This window comes from Labrus bergylta, chromosome 18 (genome assembly GCF_963930695.1).
Source record: "Labrus bergylta chromosome 18, fLabBer1.1, whole genome shotgun sequence".
Taxonomy (NCBI): domain Eukaryota; kingdom Metazoa; phylum Chordata; class Actinopteri; order Labriformes; family Labridae; genus Labrus; species Labrus bergylta.
Genome location: NC_089212.1, coordinates 12,344,859 through 12,368,318, shown reverse-complemented (window position 1 = coordinate 12,368,318; position 23,460 = coordinate 12,344,859). Strand labels below are relative to the sequence as shown.

Genomic DNA, 23,460 nt, shown 5'->3' with positions numbered 1-23,460 from the left:
TTTTTACACATGTACAAACAGGATCCTATGGACATGCACTAATGGAGAGATGTTAGAGTGAGGGAGCTGCCCATGACAGGCACTCCTGAGCTGATGATGGTGGTGGTGGGGGGGTCTTTGCCTTGCTCAAGGGCACCTAGGCAGTGCTCAGGAAGTGATCTGGCTCTGACCAGCCTCTCCAGCTACCAGACCAACTTCCAGACTTGGCCGCACCGGGACTTGGACCAGAGACCCTCCGGTTCACAGCCCAAGTCCCTACAGACTGAGCTACTGCCACCCCTACTACCTACACGTTACATCCTGAACATTATCTGCTTAATAGTACCATCCCACAGTAATAAACCATGACTGTGCTTATTAAGAACGAAGACATCTTCATTTTCCTTATCTTGTCAAGAATCTTTTGGACTGACAACACAATTGTAAAATACCTTCTCTTATTCAATTATTTGTTTTAGTAATAATACAGAGTCAGCCAGTACACATAGTACACAGTACGGCTTATTCTGATCCTCAGAGTGTTTGATATATGGAGCCTCTCCTTTGCTTTGGTCTGGGCCAAGTTAGAGGGATCAAAAAGTAGCAGCAGACCGAGTCTGTATCAGATAAAGAGGCTCAAAGTCCCGAGGAGATTCAACATGCATGTGGTATCCTCTGCAGGGCTAAAGCCAGGGAAAGGGTCAAAGAAAACAGTTACCCAGAATATCATGAGCCGAAATATATAAACAGTAAACAGTGTCTGCAAAAATCAATTTATTATGTTTTTTTGGGGAGGAATTTAAATATGTGGTATTACTCTAGATTGCAAAAGTTTGAACTTATTTTACTTTATGAAACCGATATTTCTTTTAGTTCCAGAAATTACTTGAACAAAATGTTCAGAAGTCGCTTCTGTGCATCTGAACCGCCTTTCCTGCTACTGTGTTCTCTACATGTGTGAGGCCTGTGCTGCTCTGCACGTGTTAAGCACGTGCAATTTGCACATGGGTTTCAGAGAATTAATTCCTTCAGTAACATTTTATCAAAAATATGTGTAATATTATTTAGGATGCAATCCAAAACTCACCACTACCTTACAAAAACACAAACCTACTTTTAAGTGAGAGCTGTTCTCTGTCCACATACTGAAGTTGAATTGAGATGACATTTGAGCAAACGACAGAACACGTATGAGGTGGCAATAAAAACACAGCAGGCCGCCATGGGACTGTATATCCTGTATTCTGTTGGTTTAGGTTTGGTGGGAGAACAAATATTGAAGTCAGATTTAAAAATGAATATCTTGCACCTCTTTTCTCTGGAGCTTACATAAAGAGACAGAGACCACAGCAACTCTCCTTTTCTCTCTGCAGCTGCAGGACTCGTGTGTTAGCCACAGCGCTCAGGCCTCCCTAGATATCTCGAATGACTGCTGTCAGCATGCTCATTACCTCTTTCAGTCTGCGCCTGTTCAAACAAACTCCTCTGGAGGCCACTGGCCACACAAAACCTTTTCCCAGCCTCATCATGACGTGCTTCTCTCTGCCCAAATTCATGCCTTGGTCCATTTAATGGGTGGTCAAACATACTTACTGTAAGGAAGAACAAACACTGGAAGTCATCTTTTTTTTTTCTTCACTTCTACGGCTGCTTGCAATGAAAGGGGTACAAAAACTACAACCACCTGTTTCTGTTATCACCTAAGAATAATGTAACATGCTGTCAATGTGTGGCGAACATTTGTTTCTGTGGATTCACTGAGAAATCCAAATCCTTAAATAATTTGTGATTCATGTCTCAGAGTTAACAGGTAAACTAGTTGGTTACATGCTGACATTCATAGTATGTAGATATTGCTAACAGGTAGAAAATGTAATGTCAGTGCTCAACATGTAAGTATAGCTAACATGCTTACACTTTCTGTTAGAATTAACTTCGTATTACAACTGATGGTGATAGGAGTACTTTAAGCTTTGCAGGTATTTGGTTGTCAACCAAAATAAAAGACAATTATAATCACTGATTGGTTGAAGTAAAAATTATTACCTGATAGTAACGCTGGAGGAGAGATCAGGAACTCACCAAGTCAGTCATCCCAATCTCCTCTCCTCAAGACAATGAAACTTTGTCCAAAAGTTTAATTCAACCAATATTTTTGAGATATTGTATAGTCATTGTGAGGAACTTTTAGTTTGTGTTATTTTTGGCTATTGCTAAATTGGTGGATTAATCGATGGACAAACACTGCCTTGCCTGTTGCTGTTGGCAGGGCAAAATGATATATTTGTTATCCAATCCAATCCAATTAAGCTGTAAGTACAAAAAAAGACTGCAGTTCTTTCAGTGTCACCTCGAGGCTAGTTGGAAAAACAGAGGAATCCCCATTAGAGCCCATACTAAAATTCCCATTTTACAGCAGAAATAAAAATGGTACAAAAAAACATTTTGTTTTCTAATCGCTAATTAGGGGCATGGCCTAGTTGTCTGACAGAATTGTGCGTTGTAGTTATTTGCCAACAGCTACAAGGCTGCCTCAACTCCACCTCTTCGCGTTTCTTATGTGGCGACCGCCATTGACTGGCTTCAGAGACCAACTGATGATGTCAAACTCTATGGTCTAAGCTGGGAACGAAGCTGTCCTTCTGAGTCAAACTGTACCATAACATTAGGCCAAGGACACAAATGACCTTTAATGGCAAAATCACCTGCTAGTACTGCATAGATTCTCTGAATATTTTCTTGTCTGGGATTTGAGACATCTGTGTTTTTGTACACTCTAACTAACACTAAAGAATGGTAAAGAGATATACATTATTTTTTTCATGGTGCACTGGAGATTAACCATTCATTGGGATCCCTCCATAAAAATGTAAACCCACTTAACTGTCCATATGACAGTCTCGTATGATCATAGTCTTTAAAAAAAACAATACTGGATACCGTCTCCCTGGGATGATGACCTTTTCTGACTGAAATGTGGATTTAAGGACATAGAAATCTTTAATGCTGCCGGTCATCGCTTTCTTTTTTAATCCCTGGTTCAGTTTAAAGCTCCCCTCCTGATAAACACAAATACATTTACCTTCTTGACCTCTCTTTAGCCGAGGCCAGGGCCAGCATAGAGCACTGCTCACTGCTGCTATGTGAACCCAGGAAGGTCTTTGTATACATAAACTTCAATGAATGGACACTTATAAATTCCAGACTTACGGAAGGTGCTTTGACATTGCTGTCTCTTTTCGCTGAGTGCTGAAAGATCCATTAGTTCTTGATGCCCTGCGAGTTCCTTAAAAAAGATCCAGCATGAGACCCCCCATGGGAGATTAGGTGTTGACATCTCATGTCGAGAGTCGGGGTATGCCCTTGTCATAACACTCTTATGGGGCTAAATCATTTCCTGTGGGCACTGCTGGGTTTGCTTTCTGCTGGGTGATTGTCGTGTCAGATAGAAGCAGGCAGTGCTTAACGTGCTCAAAAGGACTTGCGGTTTCCTTCCCTGCACTTGTTTTCCAATGTGAGGAGTGTGAAGTACAGCCTCTGCACGTGCATGGAAGGTTTAGAACACTCACCAAGTCTTCAAGCTCTCTTTGTGACATTTTTAAGGAGGCAGGAGTTTAGAGTTTTGTGTCATTTATCACCTCATTCCTATCTAAATGGTCTAAAAGAAAACACAGCGAGTTCTTCAGTTTCCATTCCAGTAAAACACTGGACAGGTACTGTAAACAAGTTGCAGACCATTCCTCTGCTAGAGCTCAGATCTCAAATGTTGATAGAGGGATGGCTTTGTACCCAGAAAGACAAAGGTGGGCTATTCACCTCAACACAGCATGTGCACAGTTATGCGGATCAGACAGCAAACAAGGGAACAACAAGAACATTATATTTTTGGGAAATTCCAACAATGCAGGCATCCTTGATATTTGGAGCCAAGTGTGAGAACGCAACAGTGACACAAGTTGAAGTACGCAGACAGACTGCCAGGCATGCGCAACATTTAGGACACAGGACAGCCAATAATGAGCCTGGCATTGTTCTCAAAAGCATGCTGCGTTCTGTGAGAGCATTTTGTCAGCAGTGCCACGCTGTGAGAGCAGACAGCTCTTCCGTGCAATTTGTCTCAACCAGGCGGGCATGACGGAGCCCTGAGAGAATTAGTGGTGGTTAAATTAGTTGGATCCTTGTGGCCTGGCTTAGAGAAAAGGTGTAAATGTCTTCAGGAGTGGTTCCAGTCCATAATAGGTAACATGTTTCTGCTAGTTGAAGAATACCACAAAGAAAAGACCTGATGAAAGCAACTGATTGTATAATATAATTAATGTATTCTGCATTATCTTGCTTATGTCAGTGTAGTAAGGTTTTCTTTACATTCATTCACCAGCAAGAAGGCTGACGTCATTCTGTGGACACTTCAGATTTAGCTAATTTAGCTTCCCACATTAGGAAGGCTGCTGGAGGAGGCTTTTTTTTTGGGACTCAACAGACCCAAGCATGGACTTTGTGAACCGAGTGACATACCCCAACTCTGCTTGCCAACAGCAGCCTGTGTGGTAGTACACCCCTGTTATCACACAGCTCTCAAGGCCCCTCAAGTGTTGAGGCTCAGAGTTAATGAGTTGAATCGCTGCACCAACCCTTTTAGCTCAGATAGCTGAGGGGTCTTTTTCTATTAAATCAATCTTTTACTTAAATTAGTTGAACTGCTCTCTCTCTTTCAGTTATTTTCAGCAGGGTGATCTGGTCTGCAGGTAATCCTGGTTGGGGATCATGACTTAAATTCAGCTGAGGTTAAAAGTTAGCATGGCAGGTTGACTACGTTCAGTGGACACTCCCACATGGTGACCTGAACCGTATTGGGGCCTTTTGGTTACAACTTACAGTACATGTGTTTATGGTAATTGATTGTAACTGTGCTGATTTTTAAAGTAGACACGTGTCTCCCTGTAATGTTGATGTGATTTACATCCCTATGGGCTTCGTGAAGACAGCGCACATGCTGCTCGACTCCCTATAGCGGTTCTTCCATGAGGATCTCTAGCTTTACTTTTAGTGTTATTTTGACCCAGGCAGTCCGCTTTCCATATCTCCAAAAATAATATTCTGCTTTCATCAAGCGCCCTGTCTGATCTGTCTCAGTTTATGTTGTTTCTAATGGAAAAAACGTGTTTTGCATTGCCCTCACACACTTTGTGCAAAAGTACAAAAACAAAACCCTGCATGTTTCAGTGGTGGCACTGTCGTGTTTACCTCAGATTTACTGTGGCAATATAGTGTATTCACAAGCACATACTGTGGTCCTCTAGATGCCATATTCTGAAGCCCTGTGGTGTTGACGTTGAGAGTGTAATTACTGCATAAAGTTTGCCGGGATGTGCTGGGGCAGGCTGTACTCTGCTTGTTTGTTTAGGTGGTGGTCTGAGGCCGCTTAATAGTGGCGCTTTGGGGTCTGGAAGAACACCGAGCTGCTGGATTGGTGAAAAATCCCAGAGATCTAGCATCTGAGGGCCTTGAATTCATTACACATGTTCCCAGTCTCCACAGTTTAGCCCTGTGATTAAGTGCCGCCCCTTGATCACCCGGGGAGAGAAAATACCACACAGAAGCTGCCTACTGTCTCCTCAGGGAGTTTGTTTTTTTGACTTCTTAGAACAACTAGGACCTTTAGAAAATAGATAAATAGCGTTGGTAGACCGCAGACTTTAACCAAAGGGGATTCTTAGAGTCTAATAAAGATGATTCTAAATAAAGATGCTTCATGGCTGTTTGCTGGAGATAAAGAGACATCTGCATCCTAATCTTGCCCCGTGGTCTTCCGAGAGTTCATAACTGTCAGGGTCAACTAAGCTGTAAGCTAGGGAAGGATAAATAGCTGTTGATTTGTCGTTAGAAATGAGCCTGCTACAAAGCGGTTAACCTAATGGGAAGGCTGTGTGGTCATGTTAAGGTCTTAGAAAGTTTAGTGGTCTCACCAAACAGTAAATGTTTTTTTATTAGTTCATCAACTGGGAAGGACATAGCAAGTTCCAACTGAGCTAACTGGTGAACACAACCAGGAAGAAACAGGTTATCTTACACAGTTATCAGTCTGCTTCCTGTCTCAAGTTGTGAATACAATTCTTCAAAGTACGCTTTGTCATAATAAGCTTATGAATCAGATTTCTGACCCGCCAAAGCCGCTTTTTCAGAAAAATAAATTGGCTAACATGTAGCTGTTAAGGAAGTGCTATAAAATCTGCTCCCCTATTAAAAGCAAGAATCCATTTCTGTCAACAAAGGCCTTCAACCACACGTCCAAAAACCCTGCAGTTCCTCTATCATAAGCAGTAATAAGCACATCATATTTCAGCAATAGGCATGCGATCTGATGTGACATGTTATTTTCTCTCTGCCCTTCTTTTTCCTGGATTGTGATCAATGTTTTTTCTTCTGGATTTAAAGAAAACTCACATGAACTAAACGATGAGGAACGTGCGCGCCACATGACATCCTCGTTTCTCAAGGCAAGAACTTTCCATCTATCGGTTTTTGCATCATACATTGTACATAGATGACTAACAGGAAAACAACCAACCTTTATAGGACTATAAATGTGGTTGCTAACAATTGTAAACAAATGCAATGATGCAATCTGCTCGACGGTCTGGCAGAACTCTTCTCTCCGGACCCCCCCCCCCCCCCCCCCCCGCAGTCTGCATCTCTTCACATCACCTCTTCTTCCTGTGTCTCACTCAGTTGGAGACAACACTGTACCAAGTGTAGCATGACTATGTCAAAGGTTAGGCACGCTGTGGTGCGAGGCCTTCTCTCTACAGAGATACTTTAACATTCATAAGGCTGTGTTTGAGTGACAGCTAGCAGTGGGTAAGCACACCAAGAGCATGTGAGTATGAGGTGTGATCGTTGTACGTTTGTGTCTCTTTTGTCTGCCAGACACCGCAGCGCAGCGGGGCGCCGACATCAGAGAGAAGTTCAACAAATCCTTGGATAGATTTACACACATGCTCCTGACGCCTGACTATTATGACATGTCTTGACCAAGTGAAAAGCTGCTTTAATATTTTGTCCTCTTAGCGTAAGTGATCCTTTATTCAGATGATAAATGGCACGTTTTTTTTTTTTTTTTTTGCACTGTTTCCATCAGTGATTACATATATTCTCTCACAGTTTACATGTGCTTCTGATAAAAATGTCTGCCAAGGAACGTGCTGTAGGTTAAAGCGCATGTGTGCAGTGTTAATGATTCATTGATTTGTATATGTAGTGGATTTTGTGTCAACATAATTATACAGATACATGATTAAACTCTGGCGCTAAATGAAAACTCAAAACACAGACGCATGCTAATACGTGTTGCTCGTCTGCCAGTAATCATCTGCGGCAGCATGCTGTTATTAGGAATTAACGCCAGCATAGTGGTGAGAGTCATGGCATAAACATCCTTCTGGGGAATCAGCCTCCTCTCACTCTGCATGTGCCCAAGCCACAAGCATCCCTGAGTTACATAACCGCCCTTTTATGCAGACGTCGAAATCCATGTGTCTTTTTGTTTTAAGGCCCTGAAGGCCACACAGATGGACAGTGAAATGAGGTTCCAATATCCTGATGCGATTAGCCAGGGGAGAATCTGTCATCTAGAAAGAGCGATAGAAAGGAGAATCTGATGTGTGCAAGTGCATTCTCCAGGTTTTTGAAATGAAAAATGTGCTTTGAGGGGAACGGGGCCTGGTGTCTGCCAGATTCTCACTATGAGAAGTGAAACTAAAAAAACAAATAGTTGGACTACAGTGATGAACAACGGGGATTTTTGGAGGAAGGACCAGCCAGAGATCCATAGAAAATCAGACTTTATTAAAACTATTCATTTCTGGTACTCTGTCTACAAAACATTGTTTAATAGAGCACCTGACAGCAAATTCATTTACAGTAGATCATCATAAAGCGGTCCTAATTTAATATGCTGAATTAGGAATTAATTGTGTAACTGTATTCATTAGAGCATACCTTGTTTGCTTGTTTTAGGTTTAAAGTGCATTTCCTTAGTAGATTAAAAAAAAAAAAAATGATAGCACTCTTCAGAACCAGGAAGAGTAACCGTGCTTTTCCTTCACCACCCAAATGCTGTCAATCACTTTCCCATACTGGAACACACAAAGAAGTCAATGTTAACTTTTTTGGGCCTTTAAATAAACCCTCTCCACTTGCTATAAATGTGTACATGTGTGCTCACCTGGTCATCAGAGACCTGCTCCAGGTACAGGTGAGTGCTGTTCACCACGTGCATGCGGGTGTAGCCGTAGTCTGTGCTGCGGAAGGCGCTCCACTCTTTGGGGTTTGGGTTGAACCTGTCAGTCTTCTCTCTGCAGCCCTGCAGAGGAATTAGCGGGGTTTAAAGTAGATCTGTTGTTGATGAGCTGCCCGCCCCCCACTCCAGCTCTATCCACAAAAACCCTGTGACATTTACAACTGTGGCTGCGCCTCGGCGTGAGTCTGGCTGCAGTTTGATATGCTGATGACTAATCCCTCTGCGGTTAGGTGACGAGGCAAGTCCTGCACTGCTCTCCACCACATCAAAAAAGACTTAACCATAGAAACAGCTGGCTCTGAACCATGTGGCATACCAACTGCTGCACAGAAGGGACTTCGAACAATGCAACTTTGTTTTTGTTGATGCTGCTGTCAATTTATGATTTGACATTGGTGGAAAAATTCTGATGCAGTGATGTAAAATTACTTACAGCAGAGCCTGTGATGATGTGAACGGGAGCTTTTGGGTTCACATAAGGCTGCTCTTTGCTCCCATTGAACACCTTCAAGAGAAAAAACACACAAGTCTCGCTCACTGATCCAAAACAAAGACTACAGAAATAAGAATACGGTGAGGAGCTGACCTTGTCACCGTAGACGGGCCACAGCCTCTCGTATGTGTGCTCATGCGCCCACAGCTCCACATCCACCCCTGTGAAAGAGATTTGATGATAATCGGCATCTTCAGTAGAAAAATAACCAGCTCAACGTCTCAATTTAAAACATTTAGCTGTGAAATCTCAAGTTTCTCAGATCCATTGCCCGTTTAATTCTGAGCTTTTCTCCGCAATGACCAAAATCTTCACATCAGAGCAACCAAAACCTCCTAAGTTCCACAACAAGTTCGGTAATTAAATGCAACAAACAGAAGTGTGAGACATGTAATACAAGGCAAACATTAACAAATGGGGCTCTTGGGACCAAAGGCTTGTTTTTTATAAAGGATGTTAGAATTGCTCTGCTCTCAGTAACTTTTAGGATATATGTTTGTCCTAACCGATTGAGTGTGTAAATACCATAGCGGTAGAATAGATCCTCTAGACCCGGAGCTGTTGGTTTGGTGTCATTCCTTCCCCGTCTGACCTGAGATATAACAGAGAGGAATAATAACAGCAAGAACTGGCACCAGTGTCTGAAACTTTACCTGCTACCTGAAATACAACCTGGTAAGGCTCCACTTCACCCATGCCAGCCTCAGTCCAAACTGTGCCAAGTGCTGAGACAAGAAAAGTCTAAGTGGAAACTATTTAATCCAAATTAAAGTGATTATGACAGCAGGCTGTGCTGAATGTGCTTACGGGCTATGATGAGGACTGGCCAGCTTGCAGTAAATGTGACACGTCTACTACCAGGTGTGATTGAAATTTCAGGCAACATAACAAATATGAATCCTACGAAAAACTTTATGTGATTACACAAAAAAACGCTGTACCATAGACATGTGATACTCTTTGCATAAAACCGATGAGATGAATAATAAACACTTTGGTGATCTTTTGCTAAATGTTTGTATGTTCATGGTCTGATGTATTTTGCTCAGCAGAATCAAATAAACCCATTTAATAGACACATATGCATACACAATGCATAACTTAGGACATCTGTGTAAAAAAGTGTATGACTTTACTGACAGGATTCAGTGGTTTACATACATAGGAGTCAAACGTGGTGCAGTCGTCCTGGTCGTCATCAGAGCAGTACATGGGTCTGTGTCCCATGGTGATGATCCAGGGACGTACTGCACGGTTCTCCGGCTTGTTGGCCTCCTGGGTTTAGACAATTTTATTTTGAAAAGAAAGAGAAATCATTGCATTCGAAGTAGAGCAAAAGGAAAATGGAACAAAATCAACATAGTGTTAGAGGCAGAGAGGCGAGTGTGGGAACAAAACCAGAGCACTTTGCCATCATCAACACATGTAAACGGTGCGGCCATTAACCTCCAGGTCTTTCCTCAACCACTCGTACTGCTTGAAGAGGAGCTCCAGGCCGAACTGGAGATAGAAATAAACCTCGGTGGAGAGGGAGATGATGTGCGCTGACCCCAGGTTCCAGCTGCGGACACAGATCGTTAAATTGATACACAGCCTGACCCAGTGGAGGAAGCATGCTGAAAATGAGCAGTTAAGCGAGAACAGACCTCGCTGTTCACTCAAGATAGTGTGAAAAGTACTCCAAAAGTCTGTCTCTGACATTTTGCTGTTGAATGCGATGCCAGATCCACTTTACAGACTCTTTCTTTGCTTTGTGTGCTTTCATGTTCTGATGCAGGCTTGATGGAAAAGCATATGTTCTCTACATGTGTAGCGCATGTTATAAACTGAAAAAGTTTCCAGAAGCAGTCCTGTGGTTTGATTGTTCCTCCAGTTTTCATAACCATGCACATGGAGCCATGGCTCTCAGCCAGCAGGCCTGGCTGCGTCTAGACCCTGGGACTGAGGAGTGGGCAGCTGGTCTATGATCTAGTCTGGTTTTATCTTTCTGTCTGAGGAGGTCTGCAGTGAGCTATGAGTCACCCAGTAGGATGTATAGTCCCATTGTGTAGTCCTCCCTGGTCCCTGAGATAGGAGAGGCAAACTAAACTAAGAGAAGGGCACTCTGCACTCCTCTGCTGCCAACTCCTCTGGGCGGCCTCTTGCAGCTCATTAATGCTGACTGAAATACAGTAGCAGGCTTGCTAAACCTAAATATGATACTTCACATGGGGCCTCTGTTGGAAAATAAATTATTTCTCTTGCTCTGCGTGATTCCAGCATCCTCTTCTTGATCTATCTGCTGTAGACACACGATTTAAGCAAGTCGACGACCACCTTAACTAATGCAAAAACTGGCTGTATTATTTCTCCCAGGATCTGCAAGTCCACCTTTTTTCCTTTTCCTCACCTGTACCACAGGCTCTCGGTCTTGCCTGGCATGCTGAACCGATTCCTGTAGTTGGAGAAGTTACTGCAAACAACAAAGATAAAAGCTGGTTCAATGGACTGATCATGCAATTCAAGTTATTTGAAGACCGCAGACTTTAAGATAGATAAACTTGATTTCGACACAACTTGTCACAAACACTAAACACATAGCTTACATTTAAAACACAAAGTGCAGCAACTGATAAAAACAGGTGTTGTGCAGTGTGCCGTTTAGAGTTCAGGGTTCAGGGTGTGCTCTTTCTTACTTTGTGGTGCCTATGCCAGAGCTGTCACAAAAACAAACAGGGAATCTGCACATCATTACTCTCAAGAGAATTCTCAGCTTTGCTTTGAAACCAGCATTTCTTTAAAATGACCGCCTCATTCTGCTGCAATCATTTTTTGTTTCGTGCCGCACTTAAATAAAACTCTCAAATATATATATTAGAGGTTGAGCATGACCATTAAACTGTTGTGCTGACATCTGTGTCAAACGTTAAATACATGTCTCTAATTTTAGAAATTCAAAGAAACCGTACACTTTGCTGTAGCTGGACTATCAGTGGCTAGCTCTTCAAAATTAAAGGCTTGAAAACGTGATCTCAGCCTCTGTGACATCCCTCTACTAGTTTATGATAGCATGTCATTGAGTTTAAGATCATGGTCTTTTCTTTTTTTTTTTTGGAGCCAGATGATCAAATTTAGGGCCCAGTGTGGAAGCTTGGGTGGAGCTGAGATGGAGAGAGCGAGCCGTGATGCATCCGTCAATCAGGGGGGAAAAAAGGCCGGTAAATATACCCCTCTGAAAACCATGACATCTTCCCTAAAGAGCCCCATAATTTGAAATGTAGCATCCATTATAGGAATTAAATCGTATGTGACTTCCACAATAATTTAACCGCTGAGTTGTGGTGCTTCATGCTTGATCCTGACTAAGTAGGATGCTTTAAATGCTCAATCCATGACTTAAACCTTTCCCTCACTGCTACCCGAGTCCATGCCACTAAAGACCAGCAAATGATTCACAAACAAGTTCTTTTAGACAAGAAATATTCAAAAACAAACATCCAAGAGTGCACCGTTATTTACATTCTCTCCACTACAATGTGTACTGAACTCCTTCATGGACTTCTCTCCCTGACGACAAATCGCCAGTCTCTTTTCACGGTTTTTAATTTCAGCCTGAGCTAGCGTACCTGAGCTAGATCCTAGCTCAGGTAAGGATCTGATCTTACCTGAGGATGGCTGGAGGAACCAAGAGACCTCCAGCCATGCTGAGTAAGTCTTCAATAATGAGAGCAGAAGTTTAAGTGGACACTAAGGTCAGTGTTAAATGGGCAAGGCTTCAGTGTGAGCTGTGATCCTTCAGTTTAAAGGAGAAAACCATCTGACTCAGCATCTCTTTTCATCCTTTTAGTGTCTATCCTAATACTATCCACCCAATTCAGAATCAGCCTTTTTGATAAGAAGCTCAGACTTCCTACAAGTCACAAAAAAGAAAGCTAAAATAGACAGAAGTGTCTGTAGAGGAACTGAAGCGGGAACAGTCCTTTACATGTGTTCATGCTGCCATCTTGTGGCCGGGGCCAGTATTTAGCAAAAATGCAGGGAGATCTGGGAAGGTCCCATGTAGTTAAGAGAAATAAACGATTATATTTTCAGTCAGTAAAATAATACACGTTCTCTCTAGTAATACAAACAGAGTGATGTAACTTGGCATGCCCTGAGGGAGAGGCTTATAGCTGCCGTAAAAAAAACAAAAAACTGCAGACTTAGTTTTAAGTCTTTTGTTTTCTGGTTCAGAGAGAGGGAAATCTGATTGGCTACAAATATGATAAGCCTATATTTGCCTTATTAATCTTCACTGTGGGAGACCTACTTAGAGTGTGAGTCACCCTCTGTAACCCAAAGCGTGTGTGTTTTGGTTTCTCGTTAAAATGTTATGGAGATAAAAATCTGGTCGCTGTCTAATTCAATGTGGACATCCTGGTTCTTAAACTGACCCAACAAGTCTCATCAAGCCTCCCCTTTCATCATCTGATGAGCTTAATCCCGGCCGTTAGAGGGATGAAAGGGAGCAGTTGTAGTCTTCAGGAGGCATATCACTGACGGCCATCACAGGACATTGTTTTAGGCAGCGACGGTTATATCTCGGTCCCTCGGAGGGCCTGATGAACCTTATTGTGCTTCTGGGAACAAAGACAGTCTTGATTGGGGCCTTAGCATCTTCTGTGGATCCTCTGTTCTCATCCCGCTGGAATGCTGACTGAAAACGTTTGTGGTCTGTCCTGTTTCAATTTTCTCTCTACCCATGAGCTCTTGAGGTCGGAAAGAGAGGAACAGAGGAGTATAGAGAGAGAGAGAGAGAGAGAGAGAGAGAGAGGGAGAAAAGCAGGAGCAAGCTGCTGGGAATATTTTGATTCTTCAAAACACCGCAGAGCAAAACACAAATTAAGGTATAGGAGCTGGATTTCTGGTTATGTAACACAGCGAGCAAGTTTGTTCTCGATATCAAGTTCTCATGTCGGGATGCGGCGCCAAGAAAAAGAGACTACTGTTAGCAGCTCCTTAATAAGAACCAGACAGACGTCACATCACACATGGCAGGGCCAGGCGAGAACCGTCTCCCTATCGGAGCAGCAAGTCAATATTATGTTGCAAGATCAGGCACCTAAAAAAGGTTTTAAAAAAGCACAAACAAACAACCGAACTCAGCAAATGTGCTTGGAATTAAAGGGGCGCATAAGTTGCTGATGTGTGGTATTAAAAGCATCTGAGGTCACTTAAGTTTTGCTGTCTCAACATTATAAGAGTCTTTAATCATCTTCAACTCAATTCCATTTCGCTGAACTTGAAAATGTACCCTAAAGGCCCTGACACACCAAGGAGATTGTTGGCCGTTGGAAAGGAGCCACAGGTCGGATCCGAGCCCTGAGCTTGTATAGCGCTTTTCTAGTCTTTTAACTACTCAAAGCGCTTTTACACCACAGGTCACACCCACCCATTCACACGCTGATGGCAGAGGTTGCTATGTAAAGTGTCTGTCAGTCCATCAAATCCAACCTTCACAACATGGCCCTAAGACTCTAACTAGACTTTTCTTCTTTGTCGCCCCCCAGTGGTGGAACGAACTTCCTAACTCCATCCGATCGGCACCGATTTGCACCTTTAAGAAAAAGCTAAAGACCCAGCCTGTGCATCCGATGGGGAGCGTGAAGCTGATCATTTGCACTTACTGACATTGTTTCCTCAGCTCTAGATCCTTGCTTGTGTTGTACTTTCTCTCTGATTTACGTCGCTTTGGATACATCTGATAAATAAATTGTAGAATTGTAGAATCAGTATTAACTAATCACATTCATACGCATTCATACGCCGCAGACGAGGCAGCAGGAGAACCTTGGGGTAGTGTCTTGTCTAATGACACATCGGACATGTGGCAGCAGGAACTGGGGATCGAACTGACTCCACCAACTGAGCCGCAGCAGCTCCAAGTGGCAAGGCTGCTTTGTTGTGTTTTTCTGCAGTTTTAAAAATTAACATAGTTTATATTTGAGCTGTTGCAAAATAGAGAACAATTGTCTGCCATAGATTCACAGTTGCATATTTTGTCTGAATAAGAATCCATAGCGAAAAGGTAATAAATTAACATTCCTGCAAGAAAAGATAAAAAATGTCCACATCCAAGAAGCTGTAACCAGGACATGTTGAGACATTTGGCTTGAATAACAACAATTATTCAATAGGTTGTTCAGTCCAGAACGTTTCTCTGACTCAATTGTGATCAACACATTCAGGGGAGATGAGTGAAAACTCAGACAGAGTTCCCTTCACCACTGGACCGTCTGACTCTCTGTGAGCTGAGAAACAGATAGTGAAATCTGATCATTCCCAGTCAGATAAATGTGTGTTTTGGAGAGCGCTGCCTTGTTTAGATGTTGGTGGTTTCTGACACCGCTCCAGCCTTTGGCGACCAAAATAGCTCCCATCTGTTCAAATGGTACAATGAGGAGTTTTTCTGCAGGCCACAGTTTGTTCTTTATGAGGGAAGAACGGCAGCAGACCAGAGAGAGGGGGAGTCGGTTATTCTCCTTCAAAAATCCTGCACGCAAACTTTGCATTTACAGTAGCCAGTTCTGAGAGTCATTTGTCATGTGGAGTCTTGCACGTCTCTCTCACCACTTTGTAATTCAGCTCGTATCAATGTTTTTACCCCAAACCACAACAGCTATGTGCCCCCCTGTTCTGAGCATGAACGCTTCCATGTGCACTCAAAGGTTACTTAGGATTGTCAGGATACCAGAAACTTAGAAAAAAAAAATCAAACATAAGCAATACCTCTTTCTATAGCAAGGAGACAAAACTAGAAGTCCTAATCACCCAATAGAGAATTGTCTTGTTTTTAAATGACCAAACATGGCAGGCAAACTCCTGCACTCTGTCTAAACTGAACAGAACATTGGCACTGATTCGGGACTGGAACGTTGCCAATGTGTTTAGACAGTTAAGACAGTGTCACCTCTTCTGCTTTCCGTCAGATTGTGAGAGACATGAATGTAACTTTAAAGCCAAAAGTTGTTGAAAACCTCAGAGAGAACTTCTATGTCTTGCGGCAGCTTTAGGTTAAAATAACACTGAAGATATGTGTTTTTTTTTTTTTAAGTTCAGTACTTTCAGATATTATCAAACTTTTAAAAAATAAGGACATCATATAATTTTAAAACACATGCTATCGAATAAATATCTACAATTTTGACAACCTCACTGGCTCTGTTTAAATTTCCCAGTCACAATAAAGAGATGTACTTTATATCATGTGTGTCTGAGCTTATTTTTAAAGACAATACACACTAAATGGATGGGCATATATTAAATGACACTTACTATGTTGCTTCGTGGTTGCCTGGACAGGTCATGTAGGGCACGTAGGCAGCTATGGACTCGACCTGCCTCATGAACTCGTCTCCAATCCTGGCATTGTCCTGTTAAAAAGGGACATTCAGCCATTACACGAGGCCAAAGATCAGAGAACAATATTACGCCATATTCATTTGAATGAGCATGTGAGTCTATTTCTCTCACAGCGTCAGGAAGGAAAAAGAAAGATGAGTCTTCAAAACAAAACGCTTTGTCCCTTAAAAATCTCACTTTGGTTCATACTGCACTGATGGATTCTACCTGCCACAGTCATTCATTCCCTTCCTCTGTCTGTTTTTGTAGTCAGTTTATCAGTGAAGCCACAGGATGTGCTCACACATTCCAGCTTGGCTGAATTATGGTTATTCTTTTTTTTTTTTAGTAGTCTGCTGATTGCATTTCGCATTTTTCCATATTTGAAAAAAACAAAACATGAAGTATTCATGAACTAGAAAGAATTATATTAACATCCAAGACAGGGTTACGTTTGCTTAATATGAGTGATGACAGTTGGGAGGTTTGTAAGGTGAGCAACATTGATGTCAGGACTTCATATTTGGGGTTATGAATGGTGCAATTTTTTTTCCAAGAAATCCTGTGGTGACATCACCGCATATCTTTAGCAGCAGGTTGAAGCATCCACAGAGTGAGTAAACACGAGATGTGTGTCTCAACCGCAGCTGAGGGACTTTGTATTCACGGATCATACACAGCGGTGAAATGGCTTTCTGACAAATAGGTTATTGATGAAGAACAATTGATGCCAATGATAGAAGTGAAACTGTGTGTGATCAGAGTTCACGATATTGAAGAGACAGAAGAGAAATGAATACCTCATGCATGTCGTAGGCAAAGTCCCCTAGGAAACAAACGTACAAAATTCACAAATTAGAACCGATCCTAAAGTTTTCAATACAATTTAATGAAATCATTCTGTCATCAAACACAGCTTTACCTACAGTACAGGGAGGATGCACTTAAGGAGATAGTTAAACATCAGATCACTTTTATTTGCAGAAAGATCAGAAGATTGATTCCATCCTCACGTTAAATGTTCAATGTGAAAGTAGAACCAGGGGGCTGATAATTAGCTTAACATAACATCTGCTGGGGCGCAATGGTTAGGGCGCGCGCCCCATGTATGGAGGCTGTCGTCTCAAGCGGGCGGCCCGGGCTCGCATCCCGCCTGTGGCCTCCCTCCCGCATGTCGTTCCCCACTCTCTCTCCCTGGTTTCCGATTCTATCCACTGTCCTATCTCTCCATTAAAAGGCACAAAAAGCCCAAAAATAAATCTTTAAAAAAAAAAAAAAAACATAACATCTGCTCCCTCTAAAAGTAAACTCCTCTGGATTACCCTCAACTATAAACCTCACTAAACAAGAATGTTGAATCTTGTTTTTTTAAATCAGCATAAAAAACAAAATGTCTACATGACTTTTGAAGGTTTTAATTTGCTGGCTGATTCCTTCTGCTTCTTGTATTTATGCTCAGCTAAATTAAGTTTAGCTAATCTGCTGCTTTACGGTATTAAACTTCTCATCCAACTGTGATTAGGAAAACAGTGAATCTTATTTCTAAATATTGTTATGTACAAACTATATCATATTGACCAGTGGACAATTGTTAGTCTCACTGAGAAGTCTGATCTGGATTCATGAGGAACACAGTTTTGTATTTCAGCTCTGAGATCTCGTTAATAGATTCACTTAGCGATTCATTTGACGAGCCAGGAAAAGAAGAAGAAAAACATGTCTGTTTCTTCAATCGCTGGCATGAAAGTGAGACAGAGGGTACAATAGACAGAGAAGCAGACTAATTTTCAGGGGAACACATTTCGGTTCAACACATAAACATTTTCCTTTAAATATCAACCTCTTAAATGTGCCAGCAAGTGACCATACAGTAATGCTCCAGAGCCAGAATCTCAACGGAGGCATGGGTACTGTTATATTGAATACAGTTACTACCTGATGTATGATACATTACTTCTTTATTAGACTTTTTTCTGTTGGACCCCATTTAAATGAATGCTTACATCATTTGTCCTAAGCTAAGTCCTGCTGAATGTTGACTTTGGCGTCAGACAACAGATAAAACTGAACACCTCGTCGCTGCTTTAACAGTTCAAATAATACTGATATTAATAATTCAAGTGTAGTGTGGAGGTTACCTATGTGCAGGATAGCATCGTACATGCTCAGCTGCGTCTCCTTCTGCAGTCGAGCCAGAGACTGAGGGTTCTCATTGCCAAGGTCACCGTACAGAGCAAACCTGGGGCTGAAACGTGTGCTGTCATTCAGAGCAGTGAAGAAGAACACGTCGCTCCAGCCGTCGTTGCTCCCACAGTGGTAGACTGTCGTTAAGGGAAGGAGAAAAAAAACTCTTGAAGATGTATGTGTGGGAAAACACTCTGACAAGGCAAAGGTCAAAGTCAGTGATGTAAAATCTCCACCCACCATATGTAGAGGCAGCTTTGAGGCCTGTGAGAGTGACTCTGTGGATGAACATCTTCCTCTTCTCCTCTCCAGAGTCGACAAACAAAGTAGCGTCACCTGTGGCCGTCATCTCAAAGAGCCGACCCCCCAGAAGGCCGTACTCCACCTTGCTCTCTGTTTTATTAAAGGTGGTCCAGGTCACCAGCATAGACCCCGGCTCTCCTGTGAATGAAGCCACTGTTCACTGGAGTTGAGGTGCAAATTGATCAGACAAAATTATAGGATTCATGTACTCATGCATTTATAGAAGCTGTGCAAATGAGGAGGCTGACTTTGATCTTGCAGATAGTCAGACGCACCAGAAAGCTGAGTGAAGTACTCATTTCATCAAGACGTCGACTCATTAAGTGACAACCTTCACCATAAAGTAAAAGAAAATGAATGCTGCAAAGCCTCTGAGGAACAAGAGTGATATTAGCTGTATTGAAACAAATTGAATGACTGGGTTTCTTTAAACAATACCACTCTAAATATAACATGTCAGCTGTTGCATGTAATAAACCTTAATAATTCATCAATGCCTTCAGTTATTTATTCAGCTTCATAAAATAAATCACACTGACTTTTTTGATTTCAACATATCTAGAGGTGAATCAGACTTCAGTCAGACCTTAAAAAACAAGCAGAGCTTTCCAATTATATATCAGGGTTTGTATCCATTATTGTATCTGTTTATTTTTTCCCAGTAAAAAACATCTGTACATTTGCAAACCATTCGGCTTAGAAACTAGTTTGTCGTGTGTAGTTCAGTGTTTTTGGAGAGTAAAACTGTATCCCTCAGCAAATGGAAACAGTTCAAACACCTACCTGGATAAGAGAGGTGGACCTGCTCTGGTTGGGTCCAAATTGGAGGAACACCAAGCACGAACAGGGGTGCAAGGCTGAGCAAAGCCCAGGCAGCACGAACAGGTCCCATTTTAAAACTGGACAGAAGGAGCAAACTGGCTGACAACAAAACCATAACTTTTATATCACTGTAATCACATGATGCTTACAGTTGTCATTCAAACATCACATGACACAGCGTCCTGATATAAAACCAAAGCAATCAATGTGTGTCTTTGGTACTATGGCACAATTCTGCTTTAAAATATCTTACCTGAACTTAGCGCCTGTTAACATAAGACCTCACTGGAAGCCTCACACACACACACACAGCCCATGTTTTGTCCTCTGGTGAGAACGTCTACATCAGTGAACCCGAATGATGAAACTGCAGAAGTAAAACATCAAGAGTCAGCTAGAACCGCACGGAAACAGATGATGTGTCAATAAAAGCAGCTGATGTTGTTTGCCTTTGTGCATTCAGTGGAGTTATTGCTGCCGATGTGAGCTCAAGTACAGCACAGGGGATTAGCCCACAAGCCACAGCTCTCCCCAGATCAATGAAGTGCTAACATAAACAGCTGATAGGCCTGCAATGATCAGGAGAAGGGTCACAGCTCATGCAGGCAAAAGCATCAAAGATTCATTTTAGCCTGCCCATAAAAACAGTACAAGCAGATTCATCATTCATCAGCTGTGATAACTGTCTTTCCTAGTTCAGACAGACAGGCCTGGTGTGATCAGCTGACTTAAAAACCACGAGTGTAAACAACTTCTTCAACCGAGGATTGGGTTTGAAATTTGCACCATTGATATTGAATTAGTCGCTAGAGGGTGCACATCACACAAACTGCGTTATAAAAAAGGAGGCTTTATTCTCTAATCATGGGCGGGACTCGCAGTTAAAATTGCATGGCAGTTTGTTAGTCGTCAAAGGAAACTCAAACTCTGTTAGGAAACGAAAACAAGGTGAGTATCCTACACCACATAACGAGTTTAAAGTCAGTGGTTTCACGCTCTTGTAAGGCATTTAAAGAGTTGCCATAAGGAACAATGTAGTCTATATTTTCATCACCACTGTCTGATCGCGACGTTGAACTGGGTTTGACCCGGGGATGTTTTCCTATTCTTTCACCAAAGGGCGAATTCGTACTTCTGTTATGAACAACTACAAAGCGTGGGGATATCGTTACGCCAAATCTAACTATTTCTTTATCTTAAACTAATAACACTTACAGTCTGAGTTATGAGCTGGCTGTCCAAAAGTAACACTATGAAAAAGATAGAAGAAGATAGCTTAATGTTAAATTAGCTCCTAAAAAGACTCAGTGTTCAGCTGTTCGGCTTGGAAACACTTCCTGGTTGCGTAAAAGAACAACAATGCCCACGTGGATTGTGGGAAATTGTGTTTTTGGTATGTTTTGCCTGGGATTTTTTTTTTTAGTTTTTTTTTTCTTGTTTGCTTGTTTGTTTTATTTTTGTATTTTGGCTGGCTGAGCATGTTTTGCCATCTCTAAGCCCATAACAAATTGCTGAATGAATTCTGTCAATAAATTAAGATACAACTTTTTTTTTTAAATTGCTGACCTGACTAGAATGGGGATGAGCTGTGTGTTTTATTGTATTTAATGATGTCTCACAATTATTTATAACTAAGTAAACAGGTTTGGTCTGTTTCCCTAGGTATAATGGACTCCAACAGTGAAGATGGAGAGTACCAAAACCTTGACCATGCCTTACAACGTGATGAAACCCCGTACAGAGTGACATATACTCATGGAAGAAACACTAAACATGTGAGCAGCATGACACACACATCATTTTAAACTGCTGTAATTCTGTATACTGGACCTTTTTTTCTATTTAGAGTTGTGAGATTTATCTCCATGCAAAATGTTATTTTTAAATGCAGGAGGACTACAATAAAAATGAAGAGCTCCCCAAAAAGAGGTAGGTCATGCGTGTTTTGTGGCTATATTTCAGCGTGTGAGTGTGTCGTGTGATTTAGTTTTCAGCAGAATGTTTTCTGCCTGCCCAGGAATCCAGTGAGTCGCTCTGGCAGTGGCAGATTGAAGCGGGTGGTGTCATGTAAGAGGAAATCTTATCATCTGTCGGTGGCTCGGAGGAAGCAGCTGGGGAGCGGAAGGACTTATGATGCTGCAAACAAGGAGAATGAGATGAACTGCATGCAGGACATGCATCAGGAGATATTTGACATGGACCCTTGGGAGTTTCCTCTAAGTGTCAACAATAACCACAAGACTGGTAGAACTGGTTCTGAACAAGCAGACTACAGTATGCTCACTGAGGTCAGACATACTGCACGGCTGTGACTTCACTTCTGTTTCTTGTGTTGTTGAGTTTTTTGAGCAATAACAGTGTAACTGATATGCAGATTATATCTGAACCTGACCATGTTTTTCAGCTTACAAAGGATCACAGCACAATGATTGATGTGCTTTTCGGGAGAAACCTGAGGCTTAAAGTATCTTTAACACTCTGGCAGAGAAATGTTGGAGAGCTGCTGACATACATTCTGAGGTAGGTACACACTGTATGTTGTTGCTCTTAAGAATGAGACATACAGCATGATTGCATGAATTCAAAAGTATTTTAAATGTACTTCCTTTGTACAGAATCCAAGACATCGGCGTGTTAGTTGATTTTCTCCCAATGATAAGCAAAAGGTGAGTGTCTAAAATGTTCCAAAGGTCTGAGTGATTACAGGTGGAGTAAACATGACTTAGAATCAAATTTTTGGTTGCAGCATTGACGAGGATTCTCCAAGGATCACTATAGGCTGTTGTGTTGACCTCTTTCCATTAGTAAAGAAAGTCCTCACCAATCCATATGAAGAGTGAGTATTCCTGCTGTCATGAACTTTAACTGACAGTTAAATGCAGGATAATTCATGTGCAGAAATGCAAACGTCTAACGGCTGTCTTGAATTCTCACAGGTATATTACGGTTGGTTTAAAGTGGATCAATTCAGTTTTGATAAACTGGTGGGAGGAACTTAGAGCAACTGGCTACAGTGGGTCGACTTCAGATAAGTGAGTGTTGTACTGTTTATCACAATGTACTTAGAGTAAGATTTCTATGCAGAACATTTGATTGAGCCATTTTGATTTGACACGCGTCATACTAGTTAAGTAGCAAAACACTCTGCGCACTAAAAACAAAATAATGCTATACTATCATCATTTTATCTTACTCTATTACAGAAATTTCCAGCTTTTTAATCAGCAATTATTGGAATTGTGGCATCAGCAACCTTCACTGAAATCTGTCCCAGGAACTGCTGGAGACATTGCAAAGGTCAGTGTCACATGTATAAATAAATCATTTCCACTGTTGGCTTTGAATTTTCATACAAAATGTCCTTATCTTGTGAATGTCATTCTTACCCCTTAGGTGATTGATTCCTTCCTGTCCCAGCTCACCTGATGACAGAAGAGGCTGATCAGTGTTTGTTCTCTGCTGGCACAGCACAGATTGAAGGAAATCCTTGAATATGCAGTTTTTTCCACACAAGAAATGCCTATAAAAAGTTCCTAACTGCCCTGATGTGATGACTGTAAAACTTCTTTATTGAAGTTATAAACTCTTTATTTCTTTTTGTATTTATTGTCTGTCAGAGCAACTTGAAAATAAGTTTAGAAAAAGTGCAATTGAAGTTCTAATGTGTTGTAAAGGCAATTTAATTTGACCAGAAGGATGTTGTAAATATGACCACATTGTGAGTTTCAGTGTCACACAGAAAGTAAGACTTGTTCTTTGACATGTTGTGTGTCTGTTCCAATGAATTCTCAAACTGGTAATTAATAAATGTATCATTTAAAATTGTATGTAGTAGGTTTTTTTGTGGTGTGTAACCACCTTCTCTAGTGTGAGATAATCTTACTCTAAGTACATTGTGATATTTTTGCAAAACACACACTGCAGTAGAACCGTATGTTCTGTACTCTAACACAACACTGTACTCAACCTATGTTGGATGAAATATCAGGAAGGAAAAAAAGCTACCAGATCACCACACACA

At 41.6% G+C, this 23,460-nt stretch overlaps 2 protein-coding genes across 2 annotated transcripts; one reads left to right on the top strand and one right to left on the bottom strand.

Moving 5' to 3' along the window:
* Positions 1-7,803: 7,803 nt before the first annotated feature.
* acp7 (acid phosphatase 7, tartrate resistant (putative)) lies at positions 7,804-20,807 on the bottom strand. Its single transcript, XM_020630086.3, has 15 exons — positions 20,655-20,807; positions 19,693-19,806; positions 19,401-19,516; positions 18,555-18,755; positions 18,269-18,451; positions 16,931-16,956; positions 16,065-16,162; positions 11,161-11,223; positions 10,218-10,332; positions 9,933-10,046; positions 9,297-9,363; positions 8,865-8,932; positions 8,712-8,783; positions 8,204-8,341; positions 7,804-8,114 (listed from the first exon to the last, which is right to left on the bottom strand). The coding sequence occupies exons 2-15, from the start codon at positions 19,713-19,715 to the stop codon at positions 8,049-8,051; spliced, it is 1,350 nt and encodes a 449-aa protein (XP_020485742.1). The 5' UTR covers positions 19,716-19,806; positions 20,655-20,807; the 3' UTR covers positions 7,804-8,048.
* On the top strand, positions 20,176-23,264 carry LOC109981345 (KATNB1-like protein 1). The gene is made up of 10 exons (XM_020630087.3): positions 20,176-20,387; positions 21,102-21,214; positions 21,331-21,368; positions 21,457-21,727; positions 21,844-21,959; positions 22,055-22,105; positions 22,186-22,275; positions 22,376-22,471; positions 22,643-22,736; positions 22,833-23,264. The coding sequence occupies exons 2-10, from the start codon at positions 21,107-21,109 to the stop codon at positions 22,863-22,865; spliced, it is 897 nt and encodes a 298-aa protein (XP_020485743.1). The 5' UTR covers positions 20,176-20,387; positions 21,102-21,106; the 3' UTR covers positions 22,866-23,264.
* The last annotated feature ends 196 nt before the right edge of the window (positions 23,265-23,460 follow it).

Bases quoted from the DNA above. Each gene is read 5' to 3' on its own strand.
- acp7 (XM_020630086.3), bottom strand. From the start codon at position 19,715: ATGTTAACAGGCGCTAAGTTCAG. The intron at 18,452-18,554 runs GTGGGTGGAGAT...CCTTAACGACAG, and splicing joins CAAAGCTGCCTCTACATATG to TCTACCACTGTGGGAGCAAC. The intron at 10,333-11,160 runs GTGAGGAAAAGG...CTGTGTCCGCAG, and splicing joins ACCGAGAGCCTGTGGTACAG to CTGGAACCTGGGGTCAGCGC.
- LOC109981345 (XM_020630087.3), top strand. From the start codon at position 21,107: ATGGACTCCAACAGTGAAGATGGAGAGTACCAAAACCTTGACCATGCC. The intron at 21,728-21,843 runs GTCAGACATACT...CATGTTTTTCAG, and splicing joins ACTACAGTATGCTCACTGAG to CTTACAAAGGATCACAGCAC. The intron at 22,737-22,832 runs GTCAGTGTCACA...CTTACCCCTTAG, and splicing joins CTGCTGGAGACATTGCAAAG to GTGATTGATTCCTTCCTGTC.